Source organism: Pelmatolapia mariae, linkage group LG10_11 (assembly GCF_036321145.2).
Source record: "Pelmatolapia mariae isolate MD_Pm_ZW linkage group LG10_11, Pm_UMD_F_2, whole genome shotgun sequence".
Lineage (NCBI taxonomy): Eukaryota > Metazoa > Chordata > Actinopteri > Cichliformes > Cichlidae > Pelmatolapia > Pelmatolapia mariae.
Window position 1 is genome coordinate 26,450,027 of NC_086236.1, and position 23,413 is coordinate 26,473,439.

The 23,413-nt window shown below is 39.0% G+C and overlaps 1 protein-coding gene across 8 annotated transcripts in view; it reads left to right on the forward strand.

Moving 5' to 3' along the window:
* msi2b (musashi RNA-binding protein 2b) overlaps positions 1 to 23,413 on the forward strand; it is a 256,295-nt gene that overhangs the window by 192,555 nt on the left and 40,327 nt on the right. For all 8 annotated transcript variants that reach the window (XM_063488313.1, XM_063488312.1, XM_063488316.1 and 5 more), the window contains exons 9-10: positions 8,020 to 8,134; positions 17,490 to 17,564. In XM_063488313.1, the coding sequence (XP_063344383.1) occupies positions 8,020 to 8,134; positions 17,490 to 17,564 (190 nt within the window). The remainder of the gene's footprint in view (positions 1 to 8,019; positions 8,135 to 17,489; positions 17,565 to 23,413) is intronic.

Here is a 23,413-nt window from a genome sequence, read left to right on the forward strand (position 1 = left end):
AGTGTATTGACTCAAGCATAATGTTGAAAGAGAAGTAGTAAAATGTATAATGCAGCCCATATATTTCTGTGGCTACGACGTGTGTTTCACAACAGCACCATATGGCACTTTGCTGTCATTGAAAGCACGGAAAGCATTGTTTTTCTCCAAAATCATCTTGATCTTTGATTCACAGTTTTCTCTTTTTAATGTTCTGCAGGGATAAAATAATTCAAGTTAGTACTTAAAAGATTCGACTCATTTGTAAGCCTTTATACCAGATTTACAATAATGAATGTGTAGTTGCAGCCAGCTGGATATAGTGGCCTGCTCTGGTGCATGCTGTATAATACTGTGCCAGATTTTTATGCACTTTCAATGTTTGGACCCTTATGTAGCACACAGCATAATCTCTGATTGTATTGTACAATACAGATTCAGATTCATAGGTCATATTGACATGGACCACAAAAAGAAAAAAAACAGTGTCCTAAAGAATCATCTTCAGTGACAAGATGAGCAACAGATGGTTTGCTCATCTCAACATCATTGAGTCGGTCTGGATTTATATGAAAAAACAGAAGCAGCTGAGGCCGTCTAAATCAATAGATGAACTGTGGCGAGTTCTCCAAGATTCTTGGAATAACCAACCTGCCAGGAGTCCTGAACAAATGCTGGTTAGTGTGTGGAGGAGCGTTTATGCTACTCAAAAGCAAAGGGTTGTCACAGCAAATGTTAATATTGATTTAGGGCTTTTCTGTTTGGTGCACTATTAGGTTAATTCAGTGGTGGAATGGAGCTTGTTTCAATTAGCGTTGGTAGTGGAGAAAGCATGACATACTTTGGGAATATTTGAAAATGTGATTGGAATGATTCTATGAATAGAATTACTCCCATTAGGTTAAAAACACAGCAGGAGCTAGGATTCTCCAAATCCACTTTCCGTTTTCTTAAAGGGGATGAATAAGGTATCAAACCACATCATTACTTGATCGTGATCGGACCATAAATGAAACATTTTTGACACTATGTAAACATTACTGTTTTTCCAGTTTCCTCTTTTAGTCAAAGAGCTGGATTTCTGGTGATTTTTATCCAGCCTGTACAGGGTCCTGGGTATTTTTCCTGCATAGTGCTCTTAGTTTAACTTGGCAATCTGCAGGGATTGCTGTGTTGATTTGAGTTTGAAGCTATGAGGTTTTAAAGTGTGCATGGTACCCTTGTAGATCTTATATTGCATAAATAACCCCTGGACACACTCGGTTATTGCCAAAGACTAAACGTGTTATCAGTATTTTGAAAAAGATTTTTACAGAGAGAGACTTAAGTCTTTGGGCTGTTGAAAATGTCTTGGAAAATATTTTTTAAAGAGTGGAAATCTTTAACAGTCTTTGAACATGAAGTGCTTAATAAGGGAGTAGGACCACCCTTTGGAGTAGTTTAAGTCCCTCATGGAGGGTTGCCTTACAAGTTCTCGACTGTAAGTAATTGGATGTTTACCGCTTACTGAAGAAGGAAAGCTTTGAGGGATGAAGGAGGTTGAAATCCACTTTGCACTCTGCTCTCCAGGATGTCCCATAAAAGCTCAGTGATGTTCACATCTGCTGAGTGAAGAAGTGATGGAAGCCATTTGACTTTAACCTGATGATCATGGTCTCACTGTTGAATGTCTCTCAGTGTCTACAGAGACAATATCATCTTGTAATATAGGAGTATGACAAGAAAGCAGTGTAAGCATCACGGGGTGCACCTGTCCTTAGAATGACCTCATATTCCTTAGCCTTTATATAACCAGACAGAGAGATAACATCAGACATAATGACTCATGTGAGATTGAAGGCCATTGAAGGCATCGTTTTGCTTTATCCAAAACTTCTTACCATTATCATACGTCTGTGTACCAACACTCAGATGCCCAATTTTCCTACTGACAATTCATACAAGTGCCTCTGTTGTAAATATATACTTTATATAATGCATTACATATAGCCTTTGTTTTGTTTGTTTTTTGTTTTTTGTGTGTTTTTTGCTTGAGGTTTTAAATGAGATAAATGCTCCAGCTAAAATCGTTGAAATGTTAGTAGTTGGACCCATATTAGAGAAAATGGTTGTAAAAATACACAGTAGCGACCTCTTCTTGAAAAAAAAAATTATAAATTGAGTATCAAAGTGTCAAATTGTGTGTGTAATTGTCTCAAAAAGCAAAACTCCATTATCTGCTGCCCATCAAAAGGCCCATTAAACTCAATAAACACTCATATTACATATTTAGAAAATCTCCACTGATTCTTTTTCTTTTCTTAGGATGCATATAAACTACCCCCCCCCCCCCCCCCCCCTCCCCGAGTCACCATGCCTGACATTGGGCAGAGCTGTGATATTCCATAACTATTCAGTTCATGTGTTTTGACTTTTTAGCTCTGAGTGGGAGCTGGAGTAAATGAATCACACTGTTTCCTTTCTTCAGCCTATCAGTCTGCTGATGGAATCCATTCACTAGTGAAGCTAATAGCAGCTGTACACCTCCCCCTCCACATGCACACACACACACACCTAACACCCACAACATTCATCCCTGAAGGACAGTCATTGCCAGTTCATCCCGCCCACACCTTCCCGTCATACCTACAAGGTTAATATGTATGGGAGATGCATTGAAAAGGTCATAACTGGAGCGCATTACCGATCTGTATCATAAGGTCTGCACATAAAAAAACAAAAAACAAGGACAGTTTGCTTTATTCTCTGTCTGGGGGCTATATTACTACATATGGCAGAAGTAGTGTTTGTGATGTACTACAAGTCCATCTTTGAATAGGCTCTGATGCATATCTACGCCTCAAAAGTTCGACTTCAAGCCTAGTTATTAGTAGCTAGAGAATAATATACTGCCCAAAAGAAAACAAATCTTAATTTTACAGCAGAACAAGGATAGTTTAGAAAAAAAAAAAGAAAAAATGGAAAAGAATTTACAGGGACAGAATTGGTCTGGCTAATGTACACTACATCCTTTCAATTTTTTCCTTATCATTGTTAAGCTGCACTCTCCCTGAAAAATAGAGAAATAAAGTAAATAATTATCCCAAGTAGCCCTGTAGACTTTTTAACAAGCATTCTTTCCAGGGAAAGGACCCAAACAAAATATAATTTAGTACATATATCTGTTGTTATTTTACCATGCTAGACTTTCCAAACTGATGGTCTGCTGGGATGGCATCTGTCTCCTTATATTATACAGCTTTTTGGGGTTTCTGGGTATGGATTCTTTTATGCTTCCAACGAAGTAGCTTACAGCTTGCTTGGGCAAACGTAAAGGTCTACAGTTGATGTATACTGGAACCTAACAAGCATAGTTATCCTAATTAACCTTCTTGGAAAGTGTAAATGTGGTTATACGGATATTCTCATTCCTTACAATATTAAACTAATTATTAGTGTGAGAAGAACTAGAACTGGATAAGAAAACTCACGTAGTCAGGTAGGTGTCCCTCCTACACAACATGATGCTGAAAAGGAACACACTCTACAGATCAGTCAGGGTGGTCTAGTTAAGGACATGCAGTATTGTGCAAAATCATGAGCCAAGCCTTTCTTTATAGTTTACTTCCTAGGAGCCACATTTTTTAAAGTGGTCTTGTGTAGTAGTTTTCCAGGCTTTCTGAAGGCCTTTTAAAGTTTTTCTTCGGATTTTTCAAAAGTTTTCAGTCTAGTCCTTGTACCTGATCATTTTCAGAGAATTTTTTTTGTTTGTTTTGTTAGCCACTTACTACCTATGAATCATTCAAGTATAACAAACACCTAATGCAAGGTATACACCAGTGCTGTATCAACACATAACAGACAACTTAGCAAATAACGTTTTAAATTGTATCTTTAGAGATTTTGTTACTAGCAGTCTGTCTCAAAAACACATAATTTTTTCCCATTTCTGTATGAAATGAAATGCCAAAAATAACACAGTTTGACAGACATAAAATAACATTGGTGCATCAACAAGATGATTCCTAAAGAGGTATTAACCAAAGACTTGCTATATAATTGCATGATGAGCAATTATATCCCTAAAAATATATACATTTTGGAGGAAACTGGACAAGTGGAGGAGAAAAAACGTGAAGGCTTAAAAAACTTCAGGTTTTGATTTACACATCTTTCATAGCAACAGAAAAGTGGTTAGCTAGCCACTTTTGCCACACATGTGACATGCTACTCTTGTTAGGATAACTCATGACATTTTACATTGTAGAATGTTAGCTTAGTTGCTACTGGAATTTTCCACTCCATAACTTGTGACAGTTATACTTCCTTCAAAGTTAGCAGCTTTTTCTCCACTCATTGCTAAGTTGCGTGAATCTCAGAACATTCCGATTTTACAGCAGTGTCGCTCACAGCGTTAACATGATTTCAACCTTGGCAAAATCTGGGCAAACATGGAGCTACTTGGAAATAGTTGTGAGTGACCCAAGCAAGGTCAGCCAGAAAAGACCACTGGAAGCAAAACACTGGCTAGATCACATCAGAACAAGTTGCCTAATTATTGCACAGCTTATAAAAAAAAAAGGGTTTAACTCATTCTTTATGTTATTGAAACTTCAAACACAAGCCATATGTTGGTTCAAAATGTTTTAGCATCAGTGTTGTAGACTTGTAGTCAAGACCGCCTAAACTAAGACAAAGACAATACCAAGACCAGAGGGTATCAAGACCAAGACAAGACCAAGACCATGACAGACCGAGTCAAGACCAAGACAAAGTCGAGACGAGACCGAGACAAAAAAGTCTTTAAACTGCAGCCAGATGCTGCTTCGTTTACGGGTGTCAGGCATATTTATGTGTTTTTGCGATGCACCTGTACAGACCTCCTCACCGCTGTCTGCTGTCTCACTCACTTACTGAGAGGACAGTCAGTAAGAGAGTCGTGTCTCTCACCCTCTCTGTTTTTCACATAATGATATTATCCTATATCCTCGCATGTGATTGGCCACAATATGGAGGGATTGGAGCATAGCTGAGCCACTGTGTGAGAGCTTTGCAGCGAAACAAAATCAGGTGAGGAGCCAGCTCTCGCTCAATGGGAGTCGACTCTTCTGATTCACTACAAAGCACTCTCTAAGCACGGCTCTTAGAGCTGATGCTTTTGCGCATGACACATTATTGAACGTTACGTTGTGTGTCATGGATACTGTTGACTCCAAAGCTCCAAATCTATGTCGATCTGAGACAGCAAGACCGAGACAGCGAGACCAAGACAAGACCGAGGGATCCAAGACCAAAGTCCGTCGAGACCAAGACAAGACCAAGACCACGTAAAAGTGGTCTCAAGACCGGTCTCGAGACCAAGACCGGTCTCAAGACATCCAACTCTACAGTGTTGCCTTCACAGACGTACTTGTTATCTTCTGACTTTATCTTGGGTATGCAGTGATGTAAGTCTCAAGGCTAAGCTATCGTCTGCAGTATATCAGTGCATGAAAGGCAGAAACATTTCAGTATATGTTGAAAGCACACACGTTGAAGTAACCACACCTTGTCAACACTTTGTGACAGGAATCCACTTTACTAGTTACTTAGCGTTTATACTGTGTGTGTGTGTGTGTGTGTGTGTGTGTGTGTGTGTGTGTGTGTGTGTGTGTGTGTGTGTGTGTGTGTGTGTGTGTGTGTGTGTTTCAGATCTCGTGAGTGCCGTTTCTGAGAAAAATGGTATAACTTTTCTGGCAGGGAAGGCAAGGCAGTTTAATGATGTGTCCCTTTTCTCGACAGGGTGCAATGGTGCTCAAACACCTTCATTGATAGTGTTTAAATTGTGGATCAGGAGACTTTTCACAACACAATATTGTGCAGCCTTCAATAAATGCAAGAGTCCTTGACAAATTACACAAGCTATAATTCTGAAAAATGATCCCCGTTAAAATAAGGACCTGTGTTCCCTTCATACTCTGAATGTGCCACAAGGTTCAGTCTTTCCACATGGTGAAATCTGAATCTCTACTCTCTTGGCTGCTGAACCTTTGCAGTTCTTCGTTGCCGGGCTCTGAATTGTCTCTCTGTCCTTTCTCTTCCTTACTGTTTGATTTAGTCGACTATGAAAAGCTCTTGCCTCCTTTGCTCTCAACCTCCTGTGTGTCTGAAGCAGGTGAACACCCACATACTCGCACCACCACAGAACCCGGCCCCTGACTGGTTTTAAATCCATGACAAGGAGCCCGCACTCTGAATATCAAAAGACCCGCATCTGAGAGCATGTAGGCATGACTCACACCTGGCTCTGTCTTACTCCCAGCAGACTACCTGAGCGTCCATCTCGCTAGTTGTTGCAGGGGTTTCTTGAAGAGGCTGATCAGCTGCTGCCGCGTTTGAAAGTGTGGATAGAACTTGAATGTATTTGTCACCCGGCTATGTGAACATTTGAAAATCCCAGCAGTGTGCTGTGATTTTTAACACACCCATTTGTCCCACCCGCTTCCTGCTTCCATGCCGCGGGTCATTCTCAGACGGGAAAAAGCGCCTGTGCTCTCTTCAGCACTATGTCAAACCATACCAGGCACGTAAGGAGGGTAGAGTAGCTGTGACAGCTACAAAGTGGCTGAGGGAACTGTGTACTTTAGTTGGTTTGCTTCAAATAAAAGAGCCACTAACAGCAACAAATCACAGCTCTGCAACACAGCAACTTCCCCCCCGTGATAGAAACCTTTTTCATTAGTGTTCCCTTTTTTACATGTCTCGCTCTCTGCTAGATACAGTGTACAGAGCTTGTTACACTATGCATTCAGCACAGAAGTTTTCCTTGAGTTTGGCAACTTGAAATAGCATGTTGTGTCTACCGCTGTGCATGTATGACTGGTGTGTGAATACTAATGTGCATCACTGGCCTGTCAGAGTCGCAGGCCTATTTGTATGGATGCTAGGCTATACCTTGGTTGAGGTGTGCACAGGACTGGTGCAGTAGCCTGTCTTGTGCAGCAGGCCAGGATGACATGTGAATCGCAGCAGCCGAGAAAGCCCTGTTTAAGTGGAGGCAGTAGGGAGAAGCAGGCAAGAGCCAGGAGGCAAACAGACAAACAGATGGACAGGCTGATGCCAAGCAGGCAGTGGAGCAAATAGATTGTGCAGCATGGTGAACAGACTCAGCCTACCAAAGAACAACCAACAGACACAAGACCGTGCCACCCTTGTCAGCTGCTTGTGCTTCTCTATAATTCATAGAGATAGGATAGATATGTGGTAAATAGGACTCTCATCTTCCTCCTTCTTCTCATCTGCCCCTGTCACATCCCTCATTTGATATGTGTTATGTAGGAGGAGGAGATGTCAGTCTTGCAAGATGGGAAATGAACAAACCTGAATGTGGGAGAAGTGAAGTGAGAGGAATAAATGCAGGAAAGAGATGAGCGCTGCAGGTGGAATTGGACTGCGGGACACTGGGGACTCCAGCCCAGCAACAATACACAAATGCACAGTACACAAACAGAAAAACAAAGCCCTTACTCAGTTTCAAAACACACCGTTTTGGCTTTAGGATTTGAAGCTGTTTTTGCAACAAAAAAACCCCAAAAACATTTAAGGTCAATGAAAAATGATAGCAAAGGAATAACGATTTGTCAAATGACAGGACTTGTTTGAAGATTAGTCCTTTTGTTAAAAAAAAAGAAAGACTCTGGACATACTTCCACACTGTAGGAGTCTGGAGAGCAGAACTTCTCCTACCTTTATGTTTTAGAAACTCATGGAAACTCAAGTATTTAGCCTGTATTTCCCTGAGGGTTTGGGCACATGCTCACTGGAGCAATAACCTTTGCTTTAATGCAGGAGAAGATTGTAAGTTTTCCTTAGAGACTTTGCTCTAAAATGTGAGGTGTTCAGATTTGCTCAGTCTGTTTTTTTCCCCCTCTCTCTCTATGGAAAACATCTAGCACTGTGCAAGTCAAACAGAAAACCACCTTAAAGAGCTGACACAGCCCTGTCAGATCTGTCGGGCTGCGTACCAACACAGACTAATGCTTTGGTTGTGTGTATGTGTGTGTTTGTTGTCTGTCTACATAGGTAGAATGTAAGAAGGCCCAGCCCAAGGAGGTGATGTTCCCACCAGGTACACGGGGGCGAGCCAGGGGTCTGCCCTACACCATGGATGCCTTCATGCTGGGGATGGGCATGCTAAGTGAGTTATACTTGTGCAGATATCTAAACAGGACTCCATGAATATTTGGGCATATTTCCATGAGATTTTTTGGTGATAAACCAAAAGACTTGCTTCTGGTGTTTTTGCCTCATTTTGCCAATCCCGTGACGGTCAATCAAGAAAAAGGCCGATGCATAAAATTTTTACGGCAAAACTATGTTTTGTTTTATCCAGACCAAATGCCAGACGTGCACACCATTCAGTCACCAATTTCTATCTGCTTAAAAAATCAACTTATGCAAACTTTTGTCTAGATATCCCCATTAGGTGGGCGCTGCCCCTAATTAGGCTGCTTCAAGGTGTGCCACCAGTGGCCACTGTGGTCTATTTCTGGTTGAGTGTGGTACAGCCAGCCCCTGGGCATATAGGAGCAGACCAGCACATTAGCAGGCTAAATGAAGAGGAAAATTGGTGTAATGTCATATTAAGGATTCATCACTGTGCCCCCCTTAATGGGTAATGAAGGGGACACACATGTCAGAGAGAGATCTCATCTACAGGGACCTCAGCTGCTGGCCCACCCCTCTTCATTACCATCCAGCCTATGCCTGTGGCCCTTTTTATTTAACACTATTGCACTCTCTCCCTCCCTGCCTCCCCACTCACCCGCTATCCATCTATGTGTCTGTATGTCTGTCTGTAACCAAATGGATTTGCAATCACATTAAAGATTTATTTTTTCATTTTTTTTTCAGAAGCAAAAGAGACATATCGCTGATTGTAAGAAACTCATTTTGCACTGCACGTAGCCCCTCCCTCTCACAGCAGGTGCAGGTGCATTTGTGTCTCCCGCAGCTCTCAAAGCTGATATTCATATTTCGCCGTCGCTTGTTTTGCATTTTCTCAAAAACTAAACAATCACTGAGGCCCAAAGCTATTCTTACCAAAGAAGAGGGCAGTAAACTAATTATCTATACTATACATCAGTCTGCCCACTTATCTATCTATCCATTTATCTATATACAGTTGCTTTAACTGTCATGGTTATTGCAGCCTTGACCTTTCCATGGGGGTGATTATACAGTTGTTTGTGGTAAAAGTGTTGATAAGTTTGGCTGAGTGCTTCTGTCAACTCTATCTAAGTCGCTCCCAGTTCCATCTCATCTGTTAGAAGTATTTAACAAGCACAGTGAACTTTTCAGAACTTATTACAGACTAATGTGTCTGCGAAGAGGAGAGCACTCTTCCCCTCCATTGGGAGACGGCAGGCAGAAAGGCAGTGATGTGCTCATGTGAGAATATTAACAGCCAACTTGTTTGGAGACACTCTTATCTAAATGAAATTGGAACAAGGACAGCGAAACATTCCTTTATATAATTTGCATTTGGAAAAAGGGACCCTAGGCTCATTATTTAAGAAAGTGTAAGCTCCTTTTGTGCCAAATCTCATTAAAGCCATCCCTAGCTCCTTTGTTTACTGCCTCTAATCGAGGCATTTATCTTTATTGTGTTGCGCCGATGTATGTTTGCTGAAATTAATACACATTTGAGCCTGGGCGAGGTATGGGTGTACCAGATGGATAATTGATTTTAAAGTGAATCAGAACTGTTGAGCCATAAAATAGGTACATTAGCATGCATATTAATAAGGCAAATAAGAGCACTAAGAGGCCACCACAAGGCCAGACACAATGGCAGGCTTCATTTAGTGAAATAGTAGGAGAGACAGTGAGTTATCTCCTTCTTCCCCGTACTTTCTCCCCACCTACCACACTGTCTTGTCTGAAAATATTTGTGAGTTTGCACATACTAAGACTTTCATGAGATAGGAGATGAACTTAGTATGTATCTCAGGCTAGTGTCACTTTGTATATGGCTCTCTCCTTTGACACACTGTGCACACACATAACTGAAAACTCTTCGCTTAGTAAAAAACCCCAATTTTAATGCGGTACATCAGACAAGGAAAGTGGTCTTCCTGTTTCAGAAAATGTCAAAATAAGGACGTATGAGAAGCTCGGGTATCTAAGCCAACAATTTTAGTTTGGCACTTATTCTGTTTGACAGTATCAAACACATAATATCCAATATTTTGCTGTCTGTGATAGGTTTTTCGTTGTATCGTATCACAGTTCTTTTCAGACCAAACAAACAATGAGAGGCTTTGTGAAAGCCGTCCATCTGTAACTTCCCAGTGATGACTTCTCATCAACAGCTGATGAGCATTGTTTTTTTTTTTTTTCTGGCGTAGCCTCTGTCCTACTTCATCCATACCAGGTTAAGGTTCCCCCTCACCGCCTCTCAGCGTTGCATTTCTTTTTGTCTGCTAGAAAAGGGGAGAGGGTCTGAGAGAGGCATTTTCCCATTGGGTTGGGAATAAATTGAACTTTTTCATGGACAGCAAACACTGATTAGATATTTATGACCAAGGTCAACCTTTCTGATTCCAGCTGGCAAAGGCTCTGAGGCATACAGAACAGAGCATCACACACATTCTCCCTCACTCACTCACACACACACACGCACACATAGCTTGCTCACACCCAGACGCATGCATGCAAAATATGTTTTGATGCCTTGCAAGCACATACATACAAGTGCATGTATACATATATATATATATAAATATATATGTATATGGTATATGGATCGTGCACACATACTTTCTAATAATGTTTTACTTAGTTGTATTTAATGTAATACCAATTAGCCAGCACTGTCTAGAGAAATACAGCTTCTAAATTACTGTCTTGACATTTGAATGGTATTGTGACTGCAGCCACTTTATCAGGGTAGTACACAGCTAACGAGAGCTGAGGACACACATGCCTGAAAGAGGTTTCAGAGGTCAGTTACTGAGGTGTAGCTTACACACAACAAAGAAAGAGTTATCAAGGCTGATTCATTCTTAGCCTTAAGGACGTCATCGTGCTAGGTAATTTAGTCCAGACTTATGGTTGTAGATGATAATAGCTTGAGGAACACAGATAAAGACTTAGACATATACTATAATTAGGGGGTTAATTATGTTTATATTACCTTTGATGGTGCTCAAGCTCTCAGTCGTCCCCCCTCCCCACGCACTCATTTCAAATTTTCTTATGTCTGTATACCGCTTCCTAGCTGCCTGCTCCCTCACACCCCGTTTCTCAATATGTTGCCCACAGCTGCTTCTGTCTGAAAACTGTCCAGCTAATTAACTGGTGGGTCTGTGGTAGTAATAAGAATCATGACAGCAGATGAACAATACATCTGCTACTCTTAAATTTTTCTAATGACACTGGGTCTACTTTGGGCATCATTGCAACTCGCCATTCACCCAGGGACTGTACAGCTTCTAACCAAGTCTCTACCCCCACAGAAACCACTGACTTTGATTTATGCATGACACTTTTAAAATATTCCATTAGCATCAAGATTATAATTCCCTAGCTGAGCTTAGGTAATGCTTCAATTGTATAAAAATTATTCTTGATAATTCCAGTTATGATGTATTGCAGGTACATCATGCAAATGTATGATCATCAATCAGTAAATCAATATTAATACAACTTTTCAGATAAATGCTTCAGATAACAAGTAATCGAATAACAATTAAGTCCAAGTTCTGTTTTAATTTTGTTGTAAAACTTTTTTAAACTAGCGAAATAAACGAATAATTTTACTACGTTGTAGGTACAAATGTGCAGCTGCCTCTTGTGTGACCATATCATTTTGACAAACTACTGTACATTAGCTATATTACTACACATGAACCTTTCTGTTACTGTGAAGAGATACAGAACATAAACAGACACCGACATCTCAAGGAGCCTGCTATAAAGTGTTATTACACTGAGCTATAAAAGTGCCAGATAACTTATGGTTAAATAAAGAGTGAAAATGAATTAGATAGTTAAGAACCAAGAGCAGCTGTATTTGTGTGGGAGCATATCAGTGCTTTGGTTTCCAACCATTTGCTGAATTTGGGACCAGCTCTTAATACCCAGCACAAATAAAGAGCTAAACTAAAAATGTATGAAGCTTTAAAAAAAAAAATCAATACTAACTGCTTTGAGTACCTTAAACGTGTTAAATATTTTTTGTACAATTGTGTCATTGTCCATCTTCAGTCACCAAGTCTGCTCCCCTAAAACATTTTTGTTTTTTACAATCAGGACCTTAGTCGTATCGTTGTAGCCATTATTTTTGCTGGCTATAAAAACATTTTACAGACCAAATTAATCAGTGAGACCTCAAACTATGGCAGAATTCCTGAAAAATGGTCCTGTTAAATTTATGCCACCTCTTAATTGGGCTTAGAGCACAAACACACATGGCAAGCCACCAGACTTGGTGTACGAAGTATTTTTCTAAACAATAATACTTACCCTTAAGTTTTTTCAGACATGTATTTAATGAGGGTGTTCCTTTCATTTTAAAACTGTAACATGATAGTTTTTTTTGTCAAAATAAAAACAATTAGAATAAGATCTTGAAGGCCATCCTGTGTGAATATATTTTCGAATATATAGTTAGGTCTAGTCTAGTATTTGGACAATAAGACTTGTTTTTAAATTTTGCCAGTCTACATGACCACATTGGATTGAAAATTAAGCAATAAAGGTATAATTGAGTATTGAATTTCGGATTTAATTAAAGGGGTTTGAAAAAATAATAACCACATTTTTTACACATCCCCTCTCTTTTCAAATGCTCAAAAGTAATATCACATGAGCTGTTTTCCTTTATCTTATGACAAATTAGGGGATAAAAGTTTGAAAGTTTAAGTGTAGAATTTGCATTTGGTAGTTGTTCGTGAGAACTCTTAAAATGCAGATCAGACAGGTGTCATTGGATGTGAAAAGACCATCATTAGGCTGAAAAATAAAACCGACTTATCAATGAGATAGAAGAAATTTTAAACCAAGGTTTAACTTGGATGATGTGAAGAGAAAAGCATGGAAAATGAAAGGAAGGGCTAATTATCCATGTGTAACAAATTATCTGTAAAATATAGTGGAGACAATGTTAAGGCACGCACAGCTGCTAGTAGAACCAGGTCATCAGTTTTTATTGATGGAGTGCTGATAGCAGTACCAGGATGAAATCTGGTGTGTACAGATATTTATTTTTCTCAGACTCTAAGCCTGTAGTACTGATAGAATGGCACTTCACAATACAAATGGCACACTTTTCATTCTTCATGCTACAGTCACAACAGGGAAAACTGTGGCCAAGACCATGGCACAACCCAAATTATTGTCACTGTGTGAAGCTAACTTGCAGTCAATAGGACTTTATAGTGGTTGCTTGGAAGACGGGGATCAGGTCAGCAACCACTTGCACATCTTCAAAGTGACTTTGATGCGCCAAGATGGCGTTAAAACAGCAAAAAGATGGAATAATTCTACCATCTGTCTGCTATCAGTTGGTGAATAAATGGGGTTAAGTTAGCAATTACATGGAGTGTCTTTGTGGTAATACACTGTTTAACTGTAAATTTGTGAAAGTAGTCATTTCTAATCCCCCCCAAAGCCACATGTCCATGGATACTATGACTGCTCCCAGACTACCAAAAAGCGAACCAAAAAAGCGGCAAATAATGATTCAAGCATAAAAGAAAATCGCAAAGTAAAAATAATAAAGCATCCTCAACTGTACCAAAAGTGTAAAACAGTTAAACATGGATTCTTAAACATTAGATTGCTCTCTTTTAAGCCCCTGTTTGGAAGTGGATTAATAATTGATCAAAATTTAATTTGCTCTGCCTTGCAGAGATCTTGTTACAGCAGGATGAATATGTTTAAATGAACACCCCCAAGTCATACCAACTTTTGCAAGAGGAGGTGTGGCAGCAATCTTTCACGCCAGCTTATTAATCAACCAAAGACCCAGACAAAATTTGAAACCTTAACTTTCAGCCTTGTACACCAAACTGGAAAACACAAAGAACAGTTTTGTTTGTTGGTATCTCTTGGTTCTATCTGAATTCTTCAACATTTTGTTTGAGTTAGTGCTCAGTTCAGATAAAATAATTATAGTAATTATAGTTTAACATTGATGTAAGTGAGCCCACACACCACTTTAACCATACTGAACATGTTCTGACATCTTACATCTTACATAGAACCAGAACACTACTTATCAGCATTCGCTGAGAACCCTTTATTGTCTGATCACTTCTTAATAACTTTTAAATTTACAGATTACAGAGCAGTCTGGAATAAATGTCAATACAGTAGATGTCTTTCTGAAAGTATTGTTACCGCATTCAAGGATGTAATTTCTCCACTGTTGTCTTCAACTGCATGCACCACACCAATGCACAGGCTGATTATCTCATTAATTACATCCCCATTGTGTACAACCCTGGATATTGTGGCTCTGAAAAGAGAAACCCTCAAATCACTAGTGCTTGACTCACAAACACAAATCTTCATTTAGCCTGGGAAAAAGATTTTCTTGCTCTTTAAAAAGAAAACAACCTCAGGTCTCTTTTTAAAATTTTTATTCAGGGTTAACAAGGAGTCAGAGCTCTTTTAAGCCAAGCATTCCCTTAATCTTAACTAATGATTTCACAAATTTCTGTACAAATAAAATTGTCATCATCAGAGAAAAAAAATAGTCATACTCAAATCACAGATGGTTCGGTACTACTTAAACTCTACAATTGATCTCTCTGAGTTAACTTCAATAATTGCTTCCAAACCATCAACATGTCTGTTAAACCCTCATTCCTACAATTCCTACCATTAATTAGTGTTTCAATCTTAAATGTGAATAATATATCTCTGTTAATGGCCTGCCTACCACAGGCCTTTATGTTGGCAGTAACTAAACTATCAAATTTAAAAATCTGTCACTTGACCCAGCTGTATTAGCTAATTATAGACCAATCTTCAACCTTCCTTTTATCTCAAGCAATGTTTTTTTGAAAAGTTTAGTCAGTATACAGAATTAATCACAGTAAAGAAACAGCAATCAACACTGTTGACCACAATATTTTATTAAAGAAATAAGAGCATGCTGTAGGTATCAAAGGCATTGTGCTGCAGTAAAACGTACAGCTTATTGCACCAGCATGCATCTGCTCTTATATAACTATCATTAGCTTACAGCTTTAAGTGTTTAAGGTATGTGCTAGCTAAAAATAAAGACGACATGATAGTTTATTAAATTTTAATGAAATTTGCAGATTGTTTCGGTGGAGTTTAATAAACTCAGCCGTCTGCTACTTGCTATCTAAAATATAACAGGACACCGGAGTATATTCTTGAGCATCTCACACTTCTGATAACCAGTTGTCTGCTTGACGTTTATTCAGCTGTGTAAAAACTATAACTTTAATCTCAGCCAAACTGATTTACTCACAAACAAATAAAATACTGAAAAAAGCCAAGCAATAACATTTTTAAGTTATCTAAGTGACTTATATATCATGTTTATCCTGAGTAGCGAAAGACAGCCGTGGGTTTGAAAACGATTTGCCGGGAGTCCGGTGTTCTCACCGGCTCTAGTGAGCCTTGAACCCCGGCTAGCTATCGAGCTGGTGGGTAACAGACGTCTCCAAAAACGTCGGAGCGCTTTTGAAAATATGTGGTGTCTTGATAAACTGAGCAGATATTTGAAGTTTACACAGTTACATTCTCGCCTGAAAATATGTTAAACGTTTATTTTGTGACCCAGAAAGTATAATAAGAGTAAAATTAAAACTGGCTGCCGCCATTGTTGGAAACTGAGCTGGGCCGCGCTATGAATTCTGGGATAGGTTGGGCCACGAATTATACACCCGGACCCATCCTTCAAATCTGGGGAAATGAAGGCCGCATTTGTCGGAGTCTATGAATTTGGACAGTCTTCGTCGTGTCGCTGTAACGTAATCGGCCTACAAATGCGGGCACAGGAGGATGCGGTTCCTGAATTTGGACACAGCTACGATACCGGACACTGCTTCTTCTTCTTCGGGGTTTAACGGCAGCTGGCATCCTTGTACATGCAGTGCTGCCATCTTCTGTTTCAGTCCATTATTACACTCTTAAATCCTACTACTTATTCCTGCATCTTTTGGGATCTTACAAAGCTTCAAACGTCGACTATTAAATTAGTCGTCAACGATTTTCATAGTTGACGTAATCGTGACTAGTCGACTAACCGTGGCAGCCCTATTATGGAGTTCCACAGGGTTCCGTGCTGAGACCAATTCTGTTTACATTATGCATGCTTCCCTTAGCCAGTATGATTAGAAGGCATAGCATGCATTTTTCAATGCTATGCAGATGATACCCAGGTATCCATTAATCCAGATCACACACTACTGCTGGGGACTTCCCATGATGCTTCTTCAATCACCTCTTTTCATTCTCTGTTTATACACCACTGCATTTAATCATTAGTTGTTATTGGCTGAGTCAGTCACCTGACTTCAACCCAAAATTAAGCATACATTTCTCTTTGAGAAAGAAAAAACTCTAGCAGAAACTTTTAAGAAAAGGAAGCAATCTAACTCAGTTGCAGTAGAGGCCTAGCAAAGCATTTCAAATTGGGGAGGTCTGTTGGGTTTCAGATCCAGATACTCCACATTCGCACATTTAGCAAGCTTTGGCAAATGTCTTTGTATCAAAAAAGAGTTACTATTCCTATGCCCAGTTTGAAATAGATAACTGCTGCTGTGTTCTTGTCCATCTTTGCTTATTGTTATGTTTTCCATGGACACGCCTTCATAGATTCACTTTATCACTCCAGCCTAAGACATTACCAGTGACAATTACTATATTCATCATTGCATATTGTATGAAAAGGTTGGGTGGGCATTGCTAACACTAAAATCTTAGAGGCATTAGTTTTGTTTATAAATCCCTTAATGGCAACTTGCCTCATATATCACGCCCTTATTTAATTGATCCTGCAATCATTAGTTGAGCCCTTCAAGTGCCTTAAGTCTTCAGACATTTAGAACACTTTACAATCCCGGCTACAAGCACAGACGCATACCAATATGTTAAATTAAAATAATTACAAACTGCTTACTCCATACACATTATTTATAATATTATTGTTGTTTTTGTTATTTTTTTGTCACTACTTTTTCAATTTTAATTATACTTTGATCCTTTGAAGTGATGATACTCTGTGTTTTTGGTAGATTTAAATAGGGGTTGAATAAAAGAATTATAAATTAACAAATTGTTTAAAAATTCCTTAATGAGTAATACATTTTGTTAAACCTCTGCTTTATTTCCTGATTTCTTAATTTCCAATTCATTGTGTTCATGTACAATGGCAAAGTTGAGTCACTGTCAAAATTATGTCACTGTCTGTGCTGTTTTTAACCTCTATTGGTGTCACATGTTATGTAATTGATACAATATTTATATTTATCATCCCTTGTTAATCTGTTTTTTGTCTCTCAAAGGTTACCCTAATATTGTGGCAACGTATGGTCGCGGATACACTGGATTCGCGCCCAGCTACAGCTACCAGTTCCCTGGTAAGTTAATGCTTTTGTAAAATATTGGTGTTGCAGCCGATTTCTGTTTTGCTCTCTCAAGCAGCAGAATCAGACACACTTGCACACGCATACACAAAAGATGGTCAGTGTACACGTCAGTCACCAAATAATCTCCAGGGTTATAAGTGTGCTACGTGTCTGGATTCCTCAACGAAGTTTTGAAAGCTGACATATAGTGAAGTAAATTGCTTACTCCTTTTTATCCCATACTTGAACACCACCATGACCAAATGTCTAAAATGGGAGAAGTTCTTCGTCTTCAGTGGCCCAATGTATGCAAATTCGTCTGTGGAGAAGCGGAAAAATAAGCATCTCTTTTTGTTGGCAGATTTTTAAAATGTGGTCCTTATAATGGAAAATGAATGAAGTCATTTTCTGCATTAAAAGTGTTGACTCAGAGTGCTGGGCACTTTAATGGGACTCCAAATGGCAGGCGTGCAGTTTGGAGGTGAGCAGCTGTACCTGTCTGCTGCAAGAAGGGCCAGTGGCTCTGTGGTGCTTCACTTAGACAGGCATCCTGTCAATTTCATGCTTTATTTAGGGACTTTACACATACTTTGTTTGCCATGCCAGACATCATTCCTTTCACTGATAAGACGGAATGAGAAATATCTGACAGCGGCTCAGATCTCTATAATATCTTTGTGAAATAGATTCAGAAATGGTTAGACAGGAGGTCCAGCTGTGACCACCTGCAGATCAGATATATGCTAGTTTTATACTTGACCACAACACTGTTCCACAGAAGAAAAAGGAATAGCACCTACTTATTAGTGTGAGTGAATATAAAAAGTATACAAATGAGGTCTGATTCGTTAAGAGTGACTGATTAGACAAAAAATATTATTTAATTCATATAACTGAATGACTCCAACATTTAAAACAATTGCTTTTGTGTATCTTACATGAATCTTAAATACTACCCTTAAAACCATCCTAGCATGTGTGTGCTAGGTCAACAAAATGAGAGAAATGGGACTGAACGGTTAAGGAATGATGACTATTTTTTCCTTGTAAGTAACTCTAGTTAAACATAGATTTTTAAAATGTTTACTATTTACAACAAATTAGGGAATATCACCTTCCCCGAGGCAGAATGTAAGATCCTGTCCATGTTAAACTCAATTTAAAGAGTTTGATAAAGCTGTATGATTAAAACAACCTCCTCTGGGCTCGTTCAACTCTTGACAGGTAATTGGAAATTTTAATGTATGAATCAAGCGCCTTATCCAAATTAAATAACCTCAGGCCAAATATTGACTAGTGTCCTTCCTTACTAAGATGTGGAAAGCATCCTCAATTTAAGATCAAAGGCTTTTTTTCTCACTGTACACTGCCTTGCTGAAACACTCCTATAAATAAATGGTGCTGGGGCCTCGCAGTCTAGATCCAAGAGGCATAAATTGTGAGCAACATTTCAAGGCTTTTTCTCTTTTTTTTTACCCTCAGTAAACCTCAGGGGTCCACTGTTAAGAGTTAAGAGAAGCAGTAAGGAAATTGTTCAATTGTCAAGAAAAAACAGTGATGAAACATTGATTAGTGAAGAAGCACTGAATTAAGTACAACAACTCAATAAGACAGAAACGGAAAAAAAGACAAATCAAAGCTGACAAGTCTGCAGCTGAAACCAGGTTCAAGTGTACAAAACATAACCTAAAATAGAGCTAAAATATACACAGCCTGAGTAAGAGATGGGGAACAGACAGCACTCAGTGCAGTCTGTTCAACTCAAAGCAGACACCTGCACCGTGGCTGTTAAACAGTAACTGACACTCCCAATTAATTCCAACATTGATCACAAAGTGCATTCGATATTGATCACATGCACTATGCTTGTGTCTGTATTTGTCAGCCGTGACGTGCTTACAGAATGGTTCCATCATAGCATGGGCATCATTACTCTTTAATGCACTTACAAGGATATGCATATTACTGTTACAGATTGCTGATATAAATCAAATTGTACTGTATATGTCAAACATGAGCATGTATCAGAGCACTGCCCCAAAAGGGCAAATTCCAACCTCAAACTGTGGTATTTATTGTTTCTAAGTCCCTTTAAGTTGCTGAGCTACAGATGCTTCCCTGGCACAGAAAACAGTAATGATGTCTAGTTGAGATAAATTGTTATATTTAATGTCAACCATCCAGGTAGGGAAAGCCCAAGAAGTTGATTCTGTTCGTCTGGACGTAGTGCTTTCAACTCCAAAGGTTGGACAATTGACTGAAGAAGTCCCTTCGATGAGTGACGAAACTCAAAATGCTACGTCCAGACGAACAGAATCAACTTTTTGGGATGTTATAATTAATATGATAATGATTGTGTCACTTCGGGGCTATCCCATGCTTACCAGGAAAGCTCTCATGTATGCCACAACCACAGAGAGTAGCGTGATAAATTCATGGCACATTTGCAGACTACAAGATGGATTAATAGAGTTCCTGACAGACTAATGTGACTGTAAAAAGGGCAAAAAGGGAAAAAATTGCAGATCTTGCAGCATCAAAAATGCAAAAAGGCATTTGCAAATGTTTTATGAGGCATAAAATACATTTAGCCTGCACACAATTCAGTTTGATGAGAAACACCAAATGGAAACAGAAAATTTTTCGGTTATAAAAAAGAGCTAAAGGGTACCTATGGTTCATCAAACATCTGAGGGTTAAAAAAATTAGCTCCAAGTGTCATAATGCTGTTAAACTGATTTACATTCCTTTTATAGTGTGAAATCACAAATTCTGTCACGCGTGTCAGATGCACATTCAGTTCTGTGGAAGTCCCCCAAAATAAATCTTTGTTCTAAGCATGATTGTCCCTTTTTTTTTTAGCTTTTACAGAAACATTTATACCAATAAAAGAAAGCGAGCAGCGTTTGGTAAATATGCTTTCTCTGATTTTTTTTCGTTGGTTTTAAAACTATAACCTTTTTTTTTTTTTGCTGCAATCCTGTAATTACACACTGTTTACCTTGCGGCAGCATAATTTCAACATTATGATTGAACTTCACAATGAATTCAAACTTAATTTCGGAGACAATGCTGTATACGGGGAGCATAGTGACAATCAAGAAGATAGCGATGTTTGCCTCAGAATTAAAAAGGGTAAGGAGGTGCAACAAAGTGGCCACATTCCAACTAAAAAAAAACCTGTGTTGTGGTTTTTCAGTTTATAAAAGAATTTCTCTATGGTAGTGAATGCAACTACTCAATTGCTTATTATGTTGAAGCATTATATTCTCCTGCTTGTCTGTTGGATGGGTCAGTCTGATGATGACAATGAAGACTTGGGATATTGATCGTTGTCTGATCCCACTGTGACAACAAAAGAAATCACACTTTCATATTGTTGGCTTTTATTGTGTCAAATTGATGTCAGACTGAGATTCAGACTGTCATATCAGCATAACAATATGATGTTACCACTTCCTGTTTGGATGTAAACATGCCTACTTTAAGATGACGAGTCTGAGTGAGATGGCCGTGTTAGATATTTATCCTGAGCTTAAGGTCTGTTTTCAGCTTCACAGAGGTGGCTGCCTTTTTACCTGACTGGGTCCACGCTGTGCAAGTTACAGCAGTGCAAAGTGTGCATTGAATTTTCTCTGGAATTTACACGCTTGCAGTTTGATTTAAAAAAAAATGTATAAATGTTTGTAATTTTCTGCCAATACATTTTTTACATTGCTGGAATTATAGTAGTAATATATTGACTCAAGTTAATAAAGGATCAACTAATAACATTAACAGTTTTTTTCAGTATTACTCTCTTGTCTTGTAGTGTAGTGTGGAATTTTGCGATCTCTGATAATATCTCTGATTATGGTAGGCAATGGTCAGCTGAGCTGTTTTCAGTTCAATTCAGTTTTATTTATACAGCGCCAGATCACAACAACAGTCGCCTCAAGGCACTTTATATTGTAAGGCAAAGGCGCCACAATTTTATGCAGTTGTAGATGACTGCACAAAGAAACTAAGAAATTAAAGCAGAAAACAAGGGTTACTGAAAAAAGCTGATAACCACATCACAATTAGCAGACATGTGACCACTAACCACATGACAGGAACTTGTCAGCCGTCTTGGACATGTGACTATCATAGTGACAATGTAGGATCAAGCGAATAAGGCCCGAGTCACATGAGTTTAGGGACTGGTCAGTGACCACCTGTCAAGCTCCGGTCAATGGGTAAAAATGACTGGTTACAAGTGGTTACTGGAGCTCACTGGGAAAGTAATGGCTAAAGCCACAGAGTCCTAGATTACTCCCATTTTTGTGTCTATCCTCCAACCAGAGAAAACGGTCGTAGATTTAAATGAACTACTGTTGAGATGTAGTGAAACTGCAGAAAGTGCGACAGATATCAGAAATGCAGACTGTTTGCTTTCACAGTAAAACTTGAACCTCTTAAAACATGTTGGCTGCAACTTTGAGACACAACGTGTATTAAGCCTGCTTTAAATGTATTAAAGCAGGCTTTAATACATTTCAGTTTGTATCGCATTTTCTCTAGTTTTGCTACACCTCGGCTAGTGAATGTTTGCAGGCAAACATGAAAAATTACAGATTGCCATGGACATCTGGTAGCAACCAAAGCACTAGGAGGTTTTTGTCAAGCATCTTCTTTGCTACTGAGTTCACCCAGGGAGACCCAGCAACCTCCAGGTACCACTGCCAACTAGTCACATTTTTCCCTTGCAACCGGTGGTTGTATCACATCATATATGCCCGACAAATATCAAACAATGAGTGCCACCTTTGATATATTTTTCGCTTTGCTTTGAATCCTCCACAAATACTCAGGACACGTCACCAGAAAAGGAAAATTGCACCCCTACTTCTAGCTGAAGCGTTAATAAGTCCCGTTCTAATATTTGCAGAACTAAAGGTAACTTCCTAAGGAAAAAAAAATTAATAGCATACTAAACTCCACTAGTAAATAAACACAAAATTACTGGATTACCCTCACATCCACTGTGTGTGCTGTAATTAGGAAATTATACTTCGTTTCATCCCCCTCCAGCTTACTGGATCTCAGAAACTAGATACAACCAGTGTGTTTATTTGCATTTTAGATGAACCGTCTCTTTAGCAGCTGCTGCACTGTTACTAATCATATGGACTCAATAATAAATACACTGTTATACGGATGTTACAGCATTGGCAGGTTTTTCGGTAACACTTTCAGAAAGCTTTAGCTCACTGTCAGGGTGGTAAGCATCTATGAATGCAGGTATCAATATGAGCATGAGTCAAGGTAGTCAACGTGTCAGTCATGCAGCTTCAGTTCATTTTCAGCTTTAGAACCCACACATAGCATCATGTGAAGCCGCAGCTGTAGGAGTATTGTGCATATGCCTGATTGTTACTACAATTTGACATTAAACCAGTTTGAACAGCGGAATAGTATTATTCAGTCTCACCACACACCGCCTCAATGTCATGTTTTTCTTTATATGTTATATTCCTTTTAAAGGTAATTCACTCTGCACTGTGATTGAATTACTCAGAAGTCCAGCTGTTTTCATTACCACAGAAAACTTGAAAGTGACATTCACTGTAAACACTCTTGTACAGTGTTGCTCTGCTCGCCCTGGACTGCAGCCGGGGTAGGAATCAAAGCAGAAGAAAATCAAACACTGAGCTGGACAGAAATGTTCAGACTTCAGACCTAACATTCATCAGACTACAAAAAAAACTCAAATGGAAAGGATCTTTGAGTTGAAAATGGGCTACAAAAGACATTAAAGAGTGCACAGTTCCCTAGATAGTGCAGTTGGACAGCACTGATTTTTTTTTTCCAGAAAGCTTTAAAAGATTAAACAAACTAAG